This window comes from Anopheles nili, chromosome 3, assembly GCF_943737925.1.
Source record: "Anopheles nili chromosome 3, idAnoNiliSN_F5_01, whole genome shotgun sequence".
Lineage (NCBI taxonomy): Eukaryota > Metazoa > Arthropoda > Insecta > Diptera > Culicidae > Anopheles > Anopheles nili.
In genome coordinates, this window is record NC_071292.1 from 31104330 (window position 1) to 31122494 (window position 18165).

Consider the following 18165-nt stretch of genomic DNA (forward strand, 5'->3'; position numbering starts at 1 on the left):
TATTTTCGGCCAGTCTACTTGGCGTCAGTTTGGAATAATATACATAAATCATCATTGAAATTGTCTAATTATTTGTGAATATTATGTGCTTAAAGCGAAGAAAGCTTTATATTTTGGGAACACCATGCTTTTTTAGTTCATTGCCAATCACATTTTGTATCATGCGCTATTCAAACTACGTACGAGGTTTGTGTTTCCTAAGAACTGATTGTTTGACATAGAACCTATGGAAATCATATTCGTTGCTCGATACCGTTACTAATGAAATAAGGAATGAGGTGAGAAGGACATTATACTATTTTCGGAATTTTTTCTATTGAAGCGCCTTTTTACCAGCTAGCATATGTATATGAATTGTGTATAAATGCGGTGTGCAGTTATGCAAATAGTAGAGCTGAATTAAAATAGAAGACTAATTTCACGACATTAGTTAATTGAATTACGAGGTTGTCAATAGGCAGGGTCATTTGATTTTAAAATTGCTCATAAGATATTACTGCCTGATGAAGGGCCGACCCACGATGTACCGTTGTGAAATGCATACATTACCCTAACCTACTTGTACCGTAAGGCGTCTAAAACCGCAAGAAAAGTCGAAAATATACAGTAAACTTAGTTGTAAGCGTCCAGATTTTAATAATAATTTTTAAGGAAAAATATTGAAGCCATTAAAATATTAAAATTTAAAAATGGCCTGCGTTACGCTAGTGAGCGCGTTACCTCTCGTTAAACACACCTGATTCGCCGTGCATGTAGATCAACACCATTGTGTATGGTGTTGTGAACATAACTAATCTAGGAGCGACAGAATTGTACGTTTTTAGGAATTTATTATATTTTTTACGAACTACTTTTTCCATGCGTGAGTAATACAGGTGTTGAGTTTATTACATTTCGATAGCATTGCAAATTGCAAAAAAAGCTAAAATGCGTTATTATTTTAAAATAATGTTTACGGAACATTAAATCTGCAGGGCAACAAATTGTAATCATAACGCAACAGAAAGATATTAATGTCGACTAGAAATAAATATAAGCTGCATAAAGAAAATAAATTTTAAATGAATATCATATCTGCTTCTAATTTTCTACCATCACTTGTATCAAAACTTTCAATTTATTGTAAATGAGTTGTTATTCTGCACTCTGTACAATAAATGATACTCCTAAGGTAATAGGAGTCCTGTTTAAAATAAAATAAATTAAATAACAAATAATCAAATGACGGTCGATACTTGATACATTCCATCAGATGCATTTATCCATCGTCTTTTACCATCCATTCTTCTATTATTTTGAATCTAGTGATTTGTATCCATCCATGTTAATGTTTAAGCGAATTACTTTTCCGTTACGTACAGATAAGTGAGCGCCCTTTTGAAGTTGTCCAAAACTTTACCTATCTTGGGAGAAAGGTTAACACCGACAATAGAAATACGAACGAGCACGCTGTCGTGCAGCCAATTACACACGCCAGGCTTCGATGAGCTGGTCAATTTGTTAGGAATACACCTGTGACCTTACCTGCAAATTCATTTTAGGCGGTCCACGTCGGCAGATGTAGTCCTAATTAAAAACCCAATGAAATGATGGCGTAAATAAGATTGCTAGAAAGGATTAATGATTGGTTAGCAACGGTGTTCGATAATGAGCTGTTCCGATGCCTTCTATAGCAGGCCAAGCGAGTGAAACTGGAAAAATTAGTAAATCTATTAACTATCCCAATCAAAACCACAAAAGATTCTTTATGCATAAGGGTTTCACATTTTGCTATTCTTTGTATAACCCATATTTTTATATAGGGCTGTATAAATAATAGATTAATTACAAAGAGTAAATTTGTTTTAGGAATGTTGTGTTTAGTTGTTGCTGTAATTAATAACAAATTATGAAAATTTAATCTGTAGTCATCGTAACGGCTACGAATCTGACACAAGGCGGATCTTTAAAAAAAACCACGGACGTGTATGACGTTCGCAACGTCAAAGCAGGTGATTGGAAGCGATTGTTTTGGAAGGTAATTTTCGTGGCCCAGAATTGTGGGAATTTTTCAATTAAACTTTAATTTAAATTTCCTGTGTAGTATCCAAAGCAGTTAGTTATTGTTTGCTTTCTTGTAAATACCTCGGAAACGAGAAGTACGTACTGGGTTTGCTTGCTGGGTTGCTGGTTTTCCTTAGTATCCCGTGGTATAACTTCGGCAAAAAAGAACAACCATTGAATTTGAAAAAGAAGAGTATTATCATTTAACTTTCGATTGATTGGAAAAAAGGATTTTAAAGTATTAACGATATACGAGTTATGTGGCGAAACGTTTTTTGAATGAAACAGTTTAAGATATGCCTGTCATTTTTATGTTTTACTCTCCACTAGTCATGTTTAAATTCGATCTACAAGAAACGTGACCCTGCTTTTGAAGAAGCTGCTGATTTATTTTGGGATATTTTTTTGTAGGAACACCTTCATCTACCATGCGGCTACTTCTACCTTTAGCCGTGTTCGCAACGTGTTGCCTGGTGTCTCAAATTGTAAATGCGCAGGGTCCAGACACCACGGAAGACAATGACTTTGCAGAATTTGAAGACTTCGACGACGACGTCGACGAATTCGTAATGGCAGAATCGAATCGTGGAGGGAATCCTAGTCAACAGCAGCCTCCAAATGCACCATCCGGCGTGGGTGCAGAGGGACGAGGCGAACCACGAAAGAGCCAATCCAAAGGCGCTGCTGCATCACAGGACAGCCAAGACTTTATGGAGATCGACGACGATGATGACCAGGGTGATGACGACGGGATCGTAGAAGATGAAGATAGCGAATTCGAGCACTTCCAGGATGAGGAGGAATTCGAAGGTTTTGCTGGAACAATTGGAGATCAAGAGGATCTACGTCAAGGTGATACGGCCGGCAAACATACAGCGGAACCGAAGCTTACTATTCCAAAGGTGCCAATACACTTCCGTACTCACTGGGATTCCTACTGGATGGAAATGCTCATGCTAGCCGGTCTCATGGCCTATTTTGCAAACTATTTAGTGGGGAATAAGAAGAACTCTGCCATAGCAAATCAATGGCTATCAATCCATCGAAGCCTGTTGGAGGACAACTTTGCGCTAGTTGGCGATGATGGAAAGAAGGAAACGGAAGGGTCGACATTCAGCTTTAACAAAGAAAGTGAAAGTGTTTACACCCTGTGGTGCAGTGGGCGAACCTGTTGCGAGGGAATGCTCGTCGAGTTGAAAATGATAAAAAGGCAGGATCTGGTGTCGCTGATTGCCGGTGTGATGAAGCCGGTGCAGGATCAACTTCATATCAAGGTCGAACTATCGCCCGATTCGATGGATAATTTTGTATTTTGTGTTGCAAGCCGCAAACAGGCTACAAAGATGTTCAAAGAACTGAATGATTTGGTACGTCCTGATTTGTTTTCGTTTATTCGTCCTTATGAATTACGCACAATCTCTACTACAGCATAATTAACTTTTTTCTTGTGTACATTCACAGAACAAATTCTGTTGTCTAGTCAGCAAGGCCGAGGATAAGTACGGTATTCCTGGATTTGCGTTGTTATCGGAGATTCCTGAGGTTTCCGCTAGTGTGTTAGATGGTAGGGTAGTAGCAGCTTTAAATAAGTACTCACATTTGATCGACTACATTCATCTGTCGGATCAATTCAGTGGTCCGATTCAACAAGAAGACCCGAACCAGTTGAAACGTCCGGAGGTGAAACGCATTTTGCACTGCGGGTTCAATGTCCCCGTGAAAGGTGACTTGGAAGAAATGAAGCCGCTCCTCATTCTCGTATTTTACCTTATGGATCGCATTCGTCGCTTCAAACTCTCAAAGGAGGTAAAGCTATCGTCGAACACAATACAAATAATGATGCTTCTTTGCAGTACTATTGCTCACTTTTTTCTTTAATTGCAACAGGCAAAAACAAAGTCAGAAAAGAATCGAGCTGCCGTCGAGGAAGAATTTATGAAGAGCACCCATCAAGCCCGTGCTGAAGCGGCTGCCTTGCGACGAGAAGAAAAGCGCAAGGCTGAAAAGGAGAAAATTCTTGCAGAAGAGGATCCTGAAAAACAACGCCGTTGGGAGAAAAAGGAACAAAAACGCCAACTCAAAAAACAAGCCCCCAAGATGAAACAACTGTCTATAAAGGCTCTTTAAAGCGCACTTCAGAATCAGGGCTAGGGCCATATTGTTTAGTTATCACGATGTAGTGGATTTGAACGCTAGGCAGTTTAGTTTGATCATACATGATATAGTCTTATTGAGTAGAAAGAACTAAATAAAATCGAGATGCCCCTGTACGATCGAATGTATGAACTGCGTTGAACTGCATTGAAAATTTGGAAACAAATTTCTTTCTAATGTAGCAATGATAAGATCAATAAACTTCTCAGCAGACATTCGGTGCAAATAGTTGTTCCAGCAAAATGTATATTACCAACCTTATCTGGCTGCCCACAATTATCTTCATCAACGGTCACAAACATTTTAAACATCACAATTACACAATGTACAGTTTGCTTTATATACCTTAAAATATTTGATCTGCATCGTACTCCAATAGATGATGACAAACAGTGTCAACAGTTCTCACGATTGATTGAGCGCTTTTCAGTTAACCTTTAACAAACGGTGCAAAATACTAGATTATTGAAGGTGGGCTTATGTAGTCATACGTCTTTGTACCTAAGCTACTGATTTTTCGACAGACTCGTAAGAGCCAACGATTAGTTGTTTATTTTTCAGTCATATTTTGTATAATCAATATGTAATTTACTAAGAAAAATGTGCGAAAGTGTTATTTTTCCATTTTTAATGTGTTCAGTCGAAAACTAGCTACACAATAATTCAATATAGTCAATGCTCATGCTATCAATATTATTACTCTGTCCAAAGACCAAAAGAGTCACTACAGTAGAGTTGGACGGGAAGCAATAAATGGTTTAAGAACTTGTTGAAATAACCCGTCCTTGGTAAAGATAGGACAAGTGCCTATTGCTACTGTTAACATCTTGAACAAAATTTATGTGAAGTCTGAACTGATTAATTCACCTTGTTACATTGATTATATTTTCGATTTCGCTTCTGAGAATGGTTTCGCTCGTAGGCCATCATATTATTTGAAACGATGTCGTACTCTTATGTTCCTCAATAATGAACAATCTTTTAAAACGCTTGCAGAAGAACTGTAAGCTCGATTCTGCATAACGTACAACTGCACAAAACAGGTAACGAGGGCTATTTCCCGATTGCCATAACGATATACCTTTTTCGCACCTTTGGCGACAGAGGTTACCTAATTTCTGTTTAAACATTTAGACATTGTTTTTGCATTATATTATACTGGAGGTATTGCAATTTGAAGCCTTTCGGAATTATAAAATTTGATTTTGAAACCACATCGGTCGCGTTCATATGAGATACAGTTAGTATTGAGTTTGAGCATAAATGTAAATAAGTAAAATAGTAAATATTATATATATATATATATATATATATATATATATATATATATATATATATATATATATATATATATATATATATATATATATATATATATTTGTACAGTGTTTAGGCAACTTATGCTTCTAAATATCTTCCTTGCATATGTTGTAATACATAAATTTTCGGTTATGTAGAAGTGCGTAAATCTTCTTGAGAAACATGTAATATTGCTAATGCAATTATGATTACTGTATTGTATCTTTTGCTGACGATTGTCTTTTGCCACTGAGTGAAATATTATTTCCATTCAATTTGTATCCTATCAATACGAGCCGTTGATTCCCATATAAAAATAATAGGTTCTTGTTTTATTCATTATTTAGCAAATGTTTGGCTCTCTGTTTCATCCCCATGAAGGGTTTTTTCATTTTACTTTTTTTTAAAACGTAGCAAATTTTATGTTATAATTGTGATTACTATTGGACGCAGCCGGTATTGAAAGCTGCAGCCATGAATCGAGCGACCTGAAAATGAATTGATAGTGTCGCCAGCTCAGCAAGACAAGCTCAAGTATGAACAGACCAAAGAAAAAAAAATAAAGTTCAATGTTCATAAAGTGCCAATCAAGTATAGTTAAACATTACAAAACAGAATGGTTTATAACCAAGATCAAAAGACTGACAGTATCACAGTAATTAAATTAAAGTTAAATTAAATATCATATCACTATTTACAACAAACATCTTTTTTCTTTTCAAGAAATAATGTCAATTGAATATTTTGGAACAGAAATGAAAAAAAAATATACGGTTCACCCGACATAGTGTGTATGGTAATAAAATCGTAGCCAAATCCAAAGGTTATCAGTTTAGCCCTCGAAAATTTACGAACTTTTTTTCGACGGTGAGCTATGCGTGCTACTGTTATCCTGTTCCAAAAGTTTTTTGTTTAATCCCACAACCACCCTACAAAACTGATTGTCTGCGATGTCGACAAAATCTGCCAAAAACACGTTGGTCCGGGGTTTGTCCTCTCCGGCAAAGGATCCCGGAACCTGTCCCTTGACCCATTCCATGAGTTGTTTATCTACCGCCTTGGCACAGGTGGCACGCAGTGATGACATAAACCGAGGCACTATATATCGCACCGTTGGCGTCAGAACGCACTGTGATACGAATCCCGTGTCGGGGCGGCGCTGCGTTAGTGACTCTTCCAAATATTGCTGCAGTTTCTTTACGTTAACTTCGTTCGGCCAGGGCGTAGGCCAGTCCTGGCTCAACCAGAACCGATCATTGACACATGCATCACTGCGGTACACGATTAGTACCTGTTTGCCACTTCCTGTGGCCGATTCCAGTGTGCAGTCCTTCAGCTCGCTAACGTTGCGAGAGTAAATCTTTTTGTCAAATATACGATTCAGCTCAGCGGACAAAACGCAGTGATCGGTTGGGTTGAATTGGTAAAAATGCTGACAGTCCAGCACAACGAACTCCTTTGGGTGCGTACGGAGAAAGTCTTTCAGCTGGTCCAACGGTTCCGCAATCTCCTCACAAAAGAGGCCGTGCACAAAGTAAAATTTGTTCTCTGGTCGTTTCATGCAAATGCGCAAATCAAAGTACCTGTAATTAATCAGAAATAAGATGATGAGTTCAAAAGTGTCCTTTTACCATCTGGTTCACTTTTCTGACCTACCTCACTCCACTTTTGAGTTGATCTTGAATGTTGTATCGCTGCGTTACAGCCCAGCGTCGTACGACGCAGGGAATGAATTTGTTCAAAGTTCCAACGATCGGATCCGCATCCGGTGCCACAGGTGCCTTGTTTTTTATACCGTAGGACATCGTGTCATGTGAACCGGGAATTGCCAGATGGATGATAGGCACAGCCTTTAATTCGGCCGGTAGCCTACCCATCCAGTTTTCCAAGTCTTCAGTGAAATCGGACATTGTGCGGCGATGGAACACTCAATTAACTGCTATTTCTGAGTTTAAATCAACTCGAGTGACCAATCAAATATAAACCTGAAACGGTGAAAAACGGAATAATAATCTAATCAAATAGATGTTTACGATTCGAAGAACCAATAAAATCGAAATAACTAATCAGATTTTTTACATAATATTAGCTATCATTATTAACTAGCAAATACATAAACATAGATATTAACACATTCAAGTTCAAAGCATCAACCAATATAAAATATTACTTTTTGTTTTTGTGAATTTTTATTGTATGTATATATTTATTGTTAGCTATATTTTTTAAATGCCATCCGTTGTTAATATAAAGACAATTATGTATTGCTAATTTTATATACAAAAAAACGAATATATAATGAGAGTTGCAAATATCGACACATCCAAAAACATTTAATATAACAAAAATAATAATCAGCGCATGAGTTAATAATTAAACGTTTATTAAATGATTGCTGAATTATTCCGTGAATAGAATTATATCCTAAGTGTCTACAAACAACGAGAAATATAAAGGTAAAACATTATTGATGCCTCCAATTAGTTTTATTGTCAAATAGACTACACGATTTGTTCAAATCCTTGTTAAACCCAATTCAAGATACAGACACAGAAAAAGGTGATTACCGTACCAATCACAACCGATGCGCCATGGTAACGCTGAATAAAAAAGGATCGTCTGTTGATAACCCTAAACCAGGTAGAATCATTATACCATTGAATTAGAACAACCCATTAGTTTTCGGCCTAATGAGCCCGACGACCAAGCCTTATCGGCATGACCTTTTAACATCGATACTCGCAACAGATCGTTAAGTAAAATTATTCCAAACACTAAATGCGTTGGAAAGATAAACCTTGCTAAAGGTGATTTGAAAAAGAATGACCCTATTTATAATCGGTCATATGATATCCGTTGGTTACTAATCTGTTGACATGATTTACATGACGAGACACATTGCCATTGACCCAAACGAAGTGAAACTGAGTAGGCATGAATAACCGTGACATTCTCAACACAATAGATATTCCATAGCAGAAAGATTCGGTATATATTGTAAAGAAAAAAAAATAAAAAGGAAAGTCGAGGCATATGAAAACGATAAATATGATAAATTCCGGCAGGTATGAACAATTTCTAGTTGTATCTGATCCTTTTACACTCTTCCTAAGGCGCTGTCGTCAACAATTTAAATAAAAGCAGCTTGCCAGCTGCGACATCAAAACATTTCGAACCTCTCCACGGTGCGTATTGGTGTAGGTATTTGGTTTTTGTCGAAAAACTTATAATTAGGCCGGAGAATGTTTTAACAGTGTTCAAGATTCAGCGAGATGGTTACGAACGAGGCTCCGGTACCAAAAATACGCAATTTCGCTGAAAGTTTTCAAAACAATGCCATACCCTTTTTAAACAATCCTGTTTAAGCAAGCTTCACGACCGGTGCTGTTGGATGAAGGTGGCTGGAAGCGAATGATTAATTGGATCCAGCGTTACGCTCAACATTTCGCACTGGCACTTTAAAACGGCAATACCCCTATCCAAATTAACTTCAGTCCGCAAAGGGATGAAAGCAAAACATAACACCACAGCACTTGCGTTTCTTCCCGTGTAAGTTAATAATGCACAAAGCAAATATGCGCACAGAGGAATGATATTTTTATTACAGTAAATCTTATTTCTATTCTTGCACAAGAACAAAGTATGTCATAAGATTGTTGGGGTGTAACAATAGCTCTTCAAAAACATTTAAAAAGCAATATAAATGAATATAACTACCCTCAAAGTATATGATGATATTCAATATGATAAAAGTTCCTGAAGCAATAAAAAATCTCAATGAAAAAATGCGGTAATTATACATTATAAAAATAACATAGTTATAAATTATTAGTTTCTTGTTAATTTTTCCAATCATTGCTATGAAATAATATATTAATAATCGGTATATAGGATTGAGCTCAATAACTCGCAGAATGAATAATCAATAGAATGATTAAGGACTCGCCATTATGAATCACTGATTTCTCATGAACTGTTTACCATGTTTGATTGAATTTGGCAGTCGTTAACCTGGCGCGCAGAAACAAAATCATCGGAATATTTTCTTGTGTTCTGCCTTGCGATATGCTTATATATACTTTTCTCTTTATTTCATACGTATGCTACTCGGAATCGGAATTCGCTAATTCATCTCATATTAACCAACCAGGTACGCCAGGGTCGCATTGATAGCTTTTTGTCCAAAACAACACAAATGCTCTACTAACGTAACGAAGCTTTAATTGCTTTTAACTGGCATTACATACACTTAGTTTTAGTGTAGAAAAATTGAACACCTTGAAGAACACAAACATTATAAGTAACATAGATGGATTTTGATCCAGCTGCCGGATTTTTTTTCGAAATTCGTCGGTTATTGAAGATACATAATAGCATATTTCAATTGTGCTTGCATAAAAAAGTCAATAGAACTAAACGTTTCTCACATTAATCTATGTTGTTCATTTATCTGTAACCCACATTTCATTTGCTTCTTTTATGCTCATACTATTATTATTAGATGTTGTTAAAGCTTGCACAAGAACAAGGGTCTCATATCGAAATATCAAACCAATATTGAACCGAAAAATTTCAAGGCTTTTTAAAGCGAGCCAATGCTGCCAAAATGATAAAGGCTTAAAGGACTACGGAAATAGCTGCTTGATAGCGTGCCTTTGTACTGGTGTCCCGCCAATTTCTATTATAAAGGATCTGCCTACAGTTTTGCAGTATAGATAACGTAGCACACCTACTGTGGAAATCGTCAACTAATTGGCGGTTGCCATAGCGAAAGCTAAATTAGAGTCCAATAAAAATTTATCTCTTTTTACCATCTTTTCCCGAGCACTAGTATTGCAGCATTGAATTGATTATAAATTACACTTTTAGTTTGATTCAGCAATGCATATGTTACTTTATTTAGTGCAATTGCTACTGGCTACTAGCGATAGATAGAAAATAGTAAAAACGAATGAAGGATATTGATATTCTGCATTAAAGCATATCGAGGTGAATCTTTTTTGTCTTAACGACTCAGGAAACGAACACTAGTATATGAATTGAAAAACAAGGCACCAACTACGCAAACGAAAGAAAAAAAAGTTGTACCAGTAGCTACCACGTTGTAAGGATCCTACTCAATTCACGGTGGTTGATAATTGAATTTCCTGTCAACGACAATTAACGAACGGCGCACGGACTCGAATGGGCGGCACGAACCGGACTGGCAAAATGTGGTTTCGGATGTGCGGCACGAGGCGCATCAACCAACAATACGCACAGCCTTACGCAAAGCGGAAAATAACACGATGGCTAAAAGCGTCACACAGGGGCCACCCATTACGCCGATACGTTTTATCATTACGAAAGCTTTCGCCACCGACTGACTGAAGTGTTTCGGTTTTCGCAAAAATTGCTTTGTTCTCATCTAGCCCTGGCCTGCTTGTAAGACTGTCGGACCGATTTTGTTGCTCGATTCGAATCACACCGGTACGGAGCTGGTTTTGTGCAATAGAAGCGTACATCTTTCCACGATGCGTCTATTGTTCAAGCTCGTTCGATCCAATCGAGAGCAAGGATAACTATGAAGGCAATAGTGCCTGGGTGATATGTACGTCGATTTTGATACACAATCAAACACGGTCGAATTTACTGAATCGACAAAGGAACGTTTATCGTGGGTCCTCGTGGAACAGATACGTTTCCGTCATTTTCCTTCATAAAGTTGTTCAACGATACTTTCTATAATCAAATTTATAATTTAACACCAACATTATAATCGTATTGAACATACTAGTTGAAATAAATTCCCACATTATTTGTCATGCCTTCAGCGATTTCATATACTTAGCACTTTTTTGTGCTACAAAGAAAACAAAAAATCAAATAAGTGTGTAATAACCATTTAAGAATTACACTGTAGCTCTAGTTCACGATAATAATATCAAGTAGAAAATCTAACTAAATCAGTACAATTGTAGAAGCTCTTGTGTGATAATCGACTTTCACAAAGTCTTTTCCGGTCCTGATTCGTTGGAAGATATTTAAGCATAGGTTCTTTCCGTCGTCTATGCTTAAATATTATGCTTCCATTTGACTGCCCTATCCTTTGCCTTTGATCTTAAGCTGTATTATTCAGGCTCAAGGATATTTTGCACATACATTAATGCCCCTCGAGCAACATCATCATCATAGGTGAAAAGATGCTGCGCTTAGAGTATTGAAATATGCTGGTGCTTTGGATTAATTTTCAAACAGCATGGTGACTTTTTTTATGAGTTGTTTCTATTTATCTTTAAGAATAACTTAACATTTGTTGCAAAAAGCCAACCTCTTCTTCAAGTACTAGAGCTTATGTTTCGCAGTCCTTATATCTGTGTATATTTATAAATATGAATATACATATGTAAGATATGTATATATATATACAACGTGCACTGCGCAACATAGAAGTCAAGCATGATATTTTATTCTCTACTTACCCAAAGTGTTTTACGTTTTAAACACTACTAAATCTGCAAAATTTTCATTGCAGAATGATAAAACTGAATGACGCCAAGAGGACGCTTTGTAATGCTTGTTTCAGCTTTGAGGTCACCATAGTACATTACGTATCACATCGAATGAATGTTATCTACCTACTATATAGAGATTTGCATCCTTGCGGAACCAAATTTGCACTAGATTCAACAGTGAAGCGGTTATTCTTTCCTGATTTGTTTGGTGATTGCGTGCCACCGGAATACTCGAACAAACGTATCAACACAACACTGTCGGATTTATATTCACATATCGTGCAAAAGCGGCTGCACAACAAAACACAATTCGCGAAGCAACTTTACGCACGGATGAATTTGCAATCAATCGTGTTCTGCTTCTTCTTTGTCTGCATGATAGGATAGTGGCATGAGATAGAAGTGCTATCACAGTGCTGCCCCGACTCTATATCTAATTCCAAGGAGCGATGAAGAAGGAGATCCTATTTATTGTACGACCGGCAACAAAATGCCATATGCCATTCTTATCCTTTTCGAAACTGCAATTGATAACAATTTTTATCTATTGCTTGTTGTCGGTTTTTTTTAACCATGTTGAAAAGTAGTCGCACAATGGGAAACGATATAATAAAACACGTGTGTAGGTAAAAAAAATCAATAGAAGAAAAATACCAATATACTTTTATATGAAAGAGAGCTTAAACAACACGTCGAACGATATTACACCACGATTTTGTACCCATTTAACAAGCATGTGATATTTAACCTAAATTTGAAACGCATGTTAGCCACTGTGCACTGTGGGATGTGTGTGCTACAGTTAAGATGTGCGTTGACAACACGTTCTGTTCAGTTCTGTTTATGCTATGCTGTGGAATACTTCGTAAATGAATCGAGGTAATTTACCGACATGAACCATGAATTCATTGTTCATTACCTGTAGACTTTCATTCTTTTTCTGCCTGGTTGGGACTATTTGGATGCAGCTGATGTAAGCAAATAAATTCCAGAAAAAAGGGTAACGGATTCTAACTATCGTTTGTTTCGATTCGGTTTCAGAGCCAGCTACAACGGCCTTGCGAACACTACCGCCAGTCGTTGTGATACGCCAGGAGCCGGTAAATGCGTGAATATGCAATGATTGACAACGGTGGAGAGGAAAACGAAAGAGAGAACCTGTTCCATTAGCTTTACGCACAGTAGCAAAAAATACCGAAAGAACCATGTTTCGAAACGGATAGTACTCATCCAGGAAGCATGCTTTGATGTGGAGAAAAGCATCACTAGAAAACATTTTTCGTGGAAAGTTGAGATGGAAATCACTTAGTCCGTTAACTTTTGTCCTGCTTCTCTCTACAGTATATACACCTTGTACATTTCTTGTATAAGCGTGAAAAAAAATTATTGACGAGTGAATTTTTTACCGTACTGTTGCGTACTCTTGCTCCCTTTTCTTATTTTTGCACAATCTAATTTCTACTGGAAGACAGGTCATCTTTTCATATTTTCTTCCTTTTGTAGATTTTGTTGAGTACGCGAGAAATGCTGGTCAGTGAATACTGAAAGAGCGGATTCATCCGCTTAGTAGATTTTCTCACAGTCAAGAGAAATGTTGTCGAATGAACTTTAACCCGTTCATTTTTCATTTCTTTTCACATTTTAGTAGAATTTCTCGTTTTTACGATAAATGTTGTTTAGCTCAACAAACTTTTCAAATATTCAAATCAATATTTCAATTATTTTCAATTACTTTTCTGTATTAAGCTAAAATAGGATAACTCGTACTGTAAACTTCTTCCTATAGCTGTAGATTTTGACATTTGGCAACAAAAATAATAACATTTTGTGCATCTAAACAATCTTTCCAAATGGAGTGTTGTTTACTAGACTTTCATTCGTCATAAATAGTTAACAAATGGTGTTATATCTAATTCTGGACATATGGTCTATAGCTGCCGGTCCAGTATATGACTAGCATGGAGGATCAGTGCTCTTAGCCACGGATTAATACAGGAGTGCCCAGGAAGGTGGACTCTTGCATCTTACCGTGGGCAAATCCTAGCAAAGAAGAATAAAAAGACTATCTAATTCTTTGCGAATGGTTAAGTTAAACTGTTGAATTGCACCTTTTATTGTATCATACTGATTGAATAGCTAATACTGATTGAAAATATTGTTCACAGGCGCATTATTTTTAATGATATCCACGATTGAAAAGAAGCATAACTGCACTGTTTCGTGGTGTAAAAGGTTCAAGTAAAGTCGTTTAACCGTTAAGTTAACCAATGAAAATTAGCTGGGAGAAAATATTTAGTTGGTTCAAGCGACATTAAAAAAAATGAAGTGTCGCTGTTTGTGGTAGTAAGATTTCACCTTTGGGTCATCATATAATGGATCATCTAGAACACCTTAGCGGATCCATCAATGGACAACAAGACGCGTTATCAAAGGGCATCCATCGCAGCTCGATGCAGGCTGGTGAAAATGGATCCATACATTTCGTGGAAATGACTCACAATGGAAGAGAGCAGGAGTATATCGAGTCCTCGTTGCTTGGAACTGATCTTCTATCAAGCCAGTTGCCGACGAACTTGCTAAATGACTACATCAATTCGGTTTCGACAGCTGGTACCAACTCCATGAGTGGTATCCAATCGACCATTATAGAACACAATTATCGGTCTTTCAACACCGATGAGCTGCATGCATTGGACAATGAGTCGAACAACGAAGCAACGGATATGATCAATGGAAACAAGGTATTCTTTGAGTAATTGTAAAATTTTTCAATTATTAAGCTTTTTTATCTTTTGTAATGCTAAAACACTTCTGTAGGACATTCCTGGGTTCAATACACTGTCGTCCTATGAAAAAATAATAAATGGTAGTCCATCCACATCACAAATAAACGCAAATGGATTAGCTCAAATCGCTGGAATCGATGGTTATGTTCATTTTCCGTTGTCAAGCACGCTACATGCAAATGGTGGGTCTGCTAACGACGGATTTGACATGGTATCTAGTGTAGGGCTTGTGGCGTCAGAATCACATTCACATCAAGAACAACTACAACAGCTTCAGTATAATCTTTCTCATCACCAACATTCTGGACCAGGACATTTGAATCATCACCAGAACATTGTTGAATTATCGAATACTGGATCGCAGCAGCTGGCTTTAATCCAACATCAGCTACAACAGCAGCCTCACCAACGACATTCTCACCATTCGTTAATTGAGGAGCAATCGAAAGCTTCTATCAACATAACTATCCCAACATTATCGCCTGTTGATGTTCCGATGAAACTTTATGCTCACAGTAATTCTATCATTCCTAGTACTTCGTCAGCCTCAGGGCAAAACGATATCTATAATGTAAGACTAAACTAGGAAGGATTTAGGATAACGAATAATAATTTTATTTGTCTTTTTTAGAGCCCTAAACTGTCGATGGCTTCGTTGAAGTCCAACAAAAGTGAAAAAAGATTTTACTCTTGTACTACACTGCCCTCGCTTATAACTCATAGTCAACAGAGAATCAGCTTTCCCGCAGTAGAAAGTTTGATAACTTCAAAAAATTCAAGAACTAGCACTATCGATTGTGAGTCTCGCTTGCACGAACAAGTGATCGCTGAGTGTGTTGCTTCGATTGAGAGTGCATCAGGCTTCCTGGGCAATATTAATCTTCCACATAAAAAACGGTTAGCAAAAAAAATAGGCGATGCAAGAGAATGTACTTCCAATGGAAATCCTGATATGGATCAGACTTCAATACTCGCTTTTGACCAATGTTCGCAACGGCATGCGTCAATTTCAACAAGCATTCAATTGCCCTCAGCCATGTCCACAAGACAGCAATTATCGATTCAGCGTAACAACAAAGCTCTGCATAGTAATGAGTCTGCAAATTCGTCATTGAAAATTCACCAGCCTTCAGCTACTATTTCACAACCTTCGAGTGATCCCTTTTGTTGTCGAGTCTGTGGAGAAATAATCCAGGATCAATTACTGTTTTTCAAACATTTGAAGCATCACTACGAACCATCTGCAACTGACAAGAACACTGCTGCTGTAGTAAATATTGTTACAATAAAGGCAGCAACAAATGAGATTCCCCTTGATACGGCGGATGGGAAAAAGGCAAAACCTAAGCTACCTCGTGTGAAACACACGAAAAAGTTGAAAAATGATCGTACTGTTAGACATAACGAGCTAGATGAAAAGAATCAACACACAAAAGGTGATTCTAAAGCAGTGGTTTCATTAAAACCACCAGATACTAGCTCCAAAGATGTGAACAATATTCTCTTACCAAGTAACGCAGTAATTGGACTTGAATGTTCAGAAAATGGTGGGGAATTTAGTGAAACTGAGGACATGTTGGAAGGCATTCGAAATGTGGTACAAAAAGTACAGGAAACCGTCGATACGGATATGAACGAGGAGTTAATTCTTGCTAATAATACTTCATGGCGCTTTCCGGCTGTCCTTGAAGGCAGTGATATTCAAACAAGTGGAAACACGACAACCACACTGACAGAAAAAGAGATGCCTTTAGTCGGTGATGGTCTAGAAGATACGTCCGAAATTCATATCCAAAATGGAGGTGAAAACTATCTCTTATTTCTTAGTAAATCGCAATTTAATGACACAGGTAAGGCAAACGACAAAAAGAATGGCGCTAACATCATCATGTAATACAAACAAATATTTTTCATTGTTTTCAGAGATGCTTCACTCTACTGCTCATGATCTGCCGTTAATCGGAAAACCGCTTGAAAAATTGACGCACACGCTAAATGATAATAACGTGAATGAGCAAGCAAGTGATGAGCAAGAAATTGTTCAAATTCAAAATCCTCACCTGCCCGGTAGTGGTGAAGTATATTCAAACGTTTCTTCAACATTTCCCCTGCTCTCCGGTGCTGGAACGGTTTCAGAAATTAGTCCAGCATTTCACTCTCCTGCAAATTTGCCCATTAGCTCCATTATAGAACTTCCCTCGAATTCACCTCATAAGCTGTCTGTCGCTACATACGATCCAACTCATCGAAATAGCATGTCTGACCTAAGGAAAGCCAAACTATTGAAGGATGAGCAAAAGACCGACGATGAGGATGATGATGAACGTAAAGACTTCGAAGAACCAGAATGCGATCAAATGCAGTACGAGAGTATCGATACCACCGTACACGATGAACCGCTAAAAGATTCAGTTTCTAGCAATCATGAGAAAGAGAAACAAAATTTAGATGAAGAAAAATTAGATGAAAAATGCGATGGAACAAAAACTAGAAAAAACGCAAGGAGTGAGAAGAGAAAACTAGTTTCTCAATCGCCAACAGTAGGCACTGACCCAGGAGAAGTATTAGCAGAAAAATGCACTTCTCGATCTTCCCAAAAGTTCTTATGTAAGGAAAAAGATTGTGGCCGAAAATTCAAATCCAATACTGCATTTGCATACCATCAATTGCAACATTCTGGAGAGAGACCATACAAATGTAAATCATGCGAAAAGTGCTTTTTGACCTGCAGTGCTCTGAAGGTGCACGAACGGTTACATTCGGGTGAAAAACCATACAAATGTGATGAGTGTGGTAATAATTTTCGACAATGGGGCGATCTTAAGTATCATCAAATATCCATACATTCAAATGAAAAAAGCCATAAGTGTGAATACTGCGGGAAGGAGTTCGCTCGACGCTATTCGCTTGTGCTTCATCGGCGTATTCACACCAACGAGAAAAATTTCATTTGCGATTTTTGCAATAAAGCGTTCCGGGCTAGTTCGTATTTGCATGCTCATCGAATGATACACACCGGCGAGAAACCACATCAATGCAGTAAATGTGATAAGAAATTCCGCTGCCACGGAGACTTAAACAGGCACCTCAAAACACATACTCGCACCAGTAATTTACGTACAGTGCCAAATAACGATGCACAGGCTAACAAGAGCGACGTATTACAAATCGGAACCATTACAATTGAAAAATTGAAAATTAATGATGTAAAAAAGGCTGCTAAACAAAAATGCAGAAATATTTTGAAGAAAAACAATAACAGCATAGTTATTGCATAACGCATTTTTTGCGTAGCGTTGTTTCGCCTTACTAAATCATAGAGTATGTGAAGTTAAGATAGGAAAATGTTTGAAAGTACAAGTCACGTGTGTATATATAAGTGATGAATG

At 37.4% G+C, this 18165-nt stretch overlaps 4 protein-coding genes across 4 annotated transcripts; 3 read left to right on the top strand and 1 right to left on the bottom strand.

Annotated features, from left to right (window-relative positions):
- The first annotated feature begins 2471 nt into the window (after positions 1-2471).
- On the top strand, positions 2472-4483 carry LOC128727874 (PAT complex subunit CCDC47). The gene is made up of 3 exons (XM_053821826.1): positions 2472-3410; positions 3505-3849; positions 3931-4483. Exons 1-3 carry the CDS (start codon positions 2472-2474, stop codon positions 4168-4170), a joined length of 1524 nt encoding a protein of 507 aa, XP_053677801.1. The 3' UTR covers positions 4171-4483.
- Positions 4484-6343: 1860 nt separating this feature from the next.
- On the bottom strand, positions 6344-7406 carry LOC128726577 (PI-PLC X domain-containing protein 3). Its single transcript, XM_053820392.1, has 2 exons — positions 7153-7406; positions 6344-7079 (listed from the first exon to the last, which is right to left on the bottom strand). Exons 1-2 carry the CDS (start codon positions 7404-7406, stop codon positions 6344-6346), a joined length of 990 nt encoding a protein of 329 aa, XP_053676367.1.
- Positions 7407-14362: 6956 nt separating this feature from the next.
- On the top strand, positions 14363-16991 carry LOC128724064 (uncharacterized). Its single transcript, XM_053817829.1, has 5 exons — positions 14363-14731; positions 14808-15347; positions 15408-16626; positions 16700-16854; positions 16956-16991. Exons 1-5 carry the CDS (start codon positions 14363-14365, stop codon positions 16989-16991), a joined length of 2319 nt encoding a protein of 772 aa, XP_053673804.1.
- A 102-nt stretch (positions 16992-17093) lies between these two features.
- On the top strand, positions 17094-18107 carry LOC128723711 (zinc finger protein 726-like). Its single transcript, XM_053817476.1, has one exon. It carries the CDS (start codon positions 17134-17136, stop codon positions 18052-18054), a length of 921 nt encoding a protein of 306 aa, XP_053673451.1. The 5' UTR covers positions 17094-17133; the 3' UTR covers positions 18055-18107.
- The last annotated feature ends 58 nt before the right edge of the window (positions 18108-18165 follow it).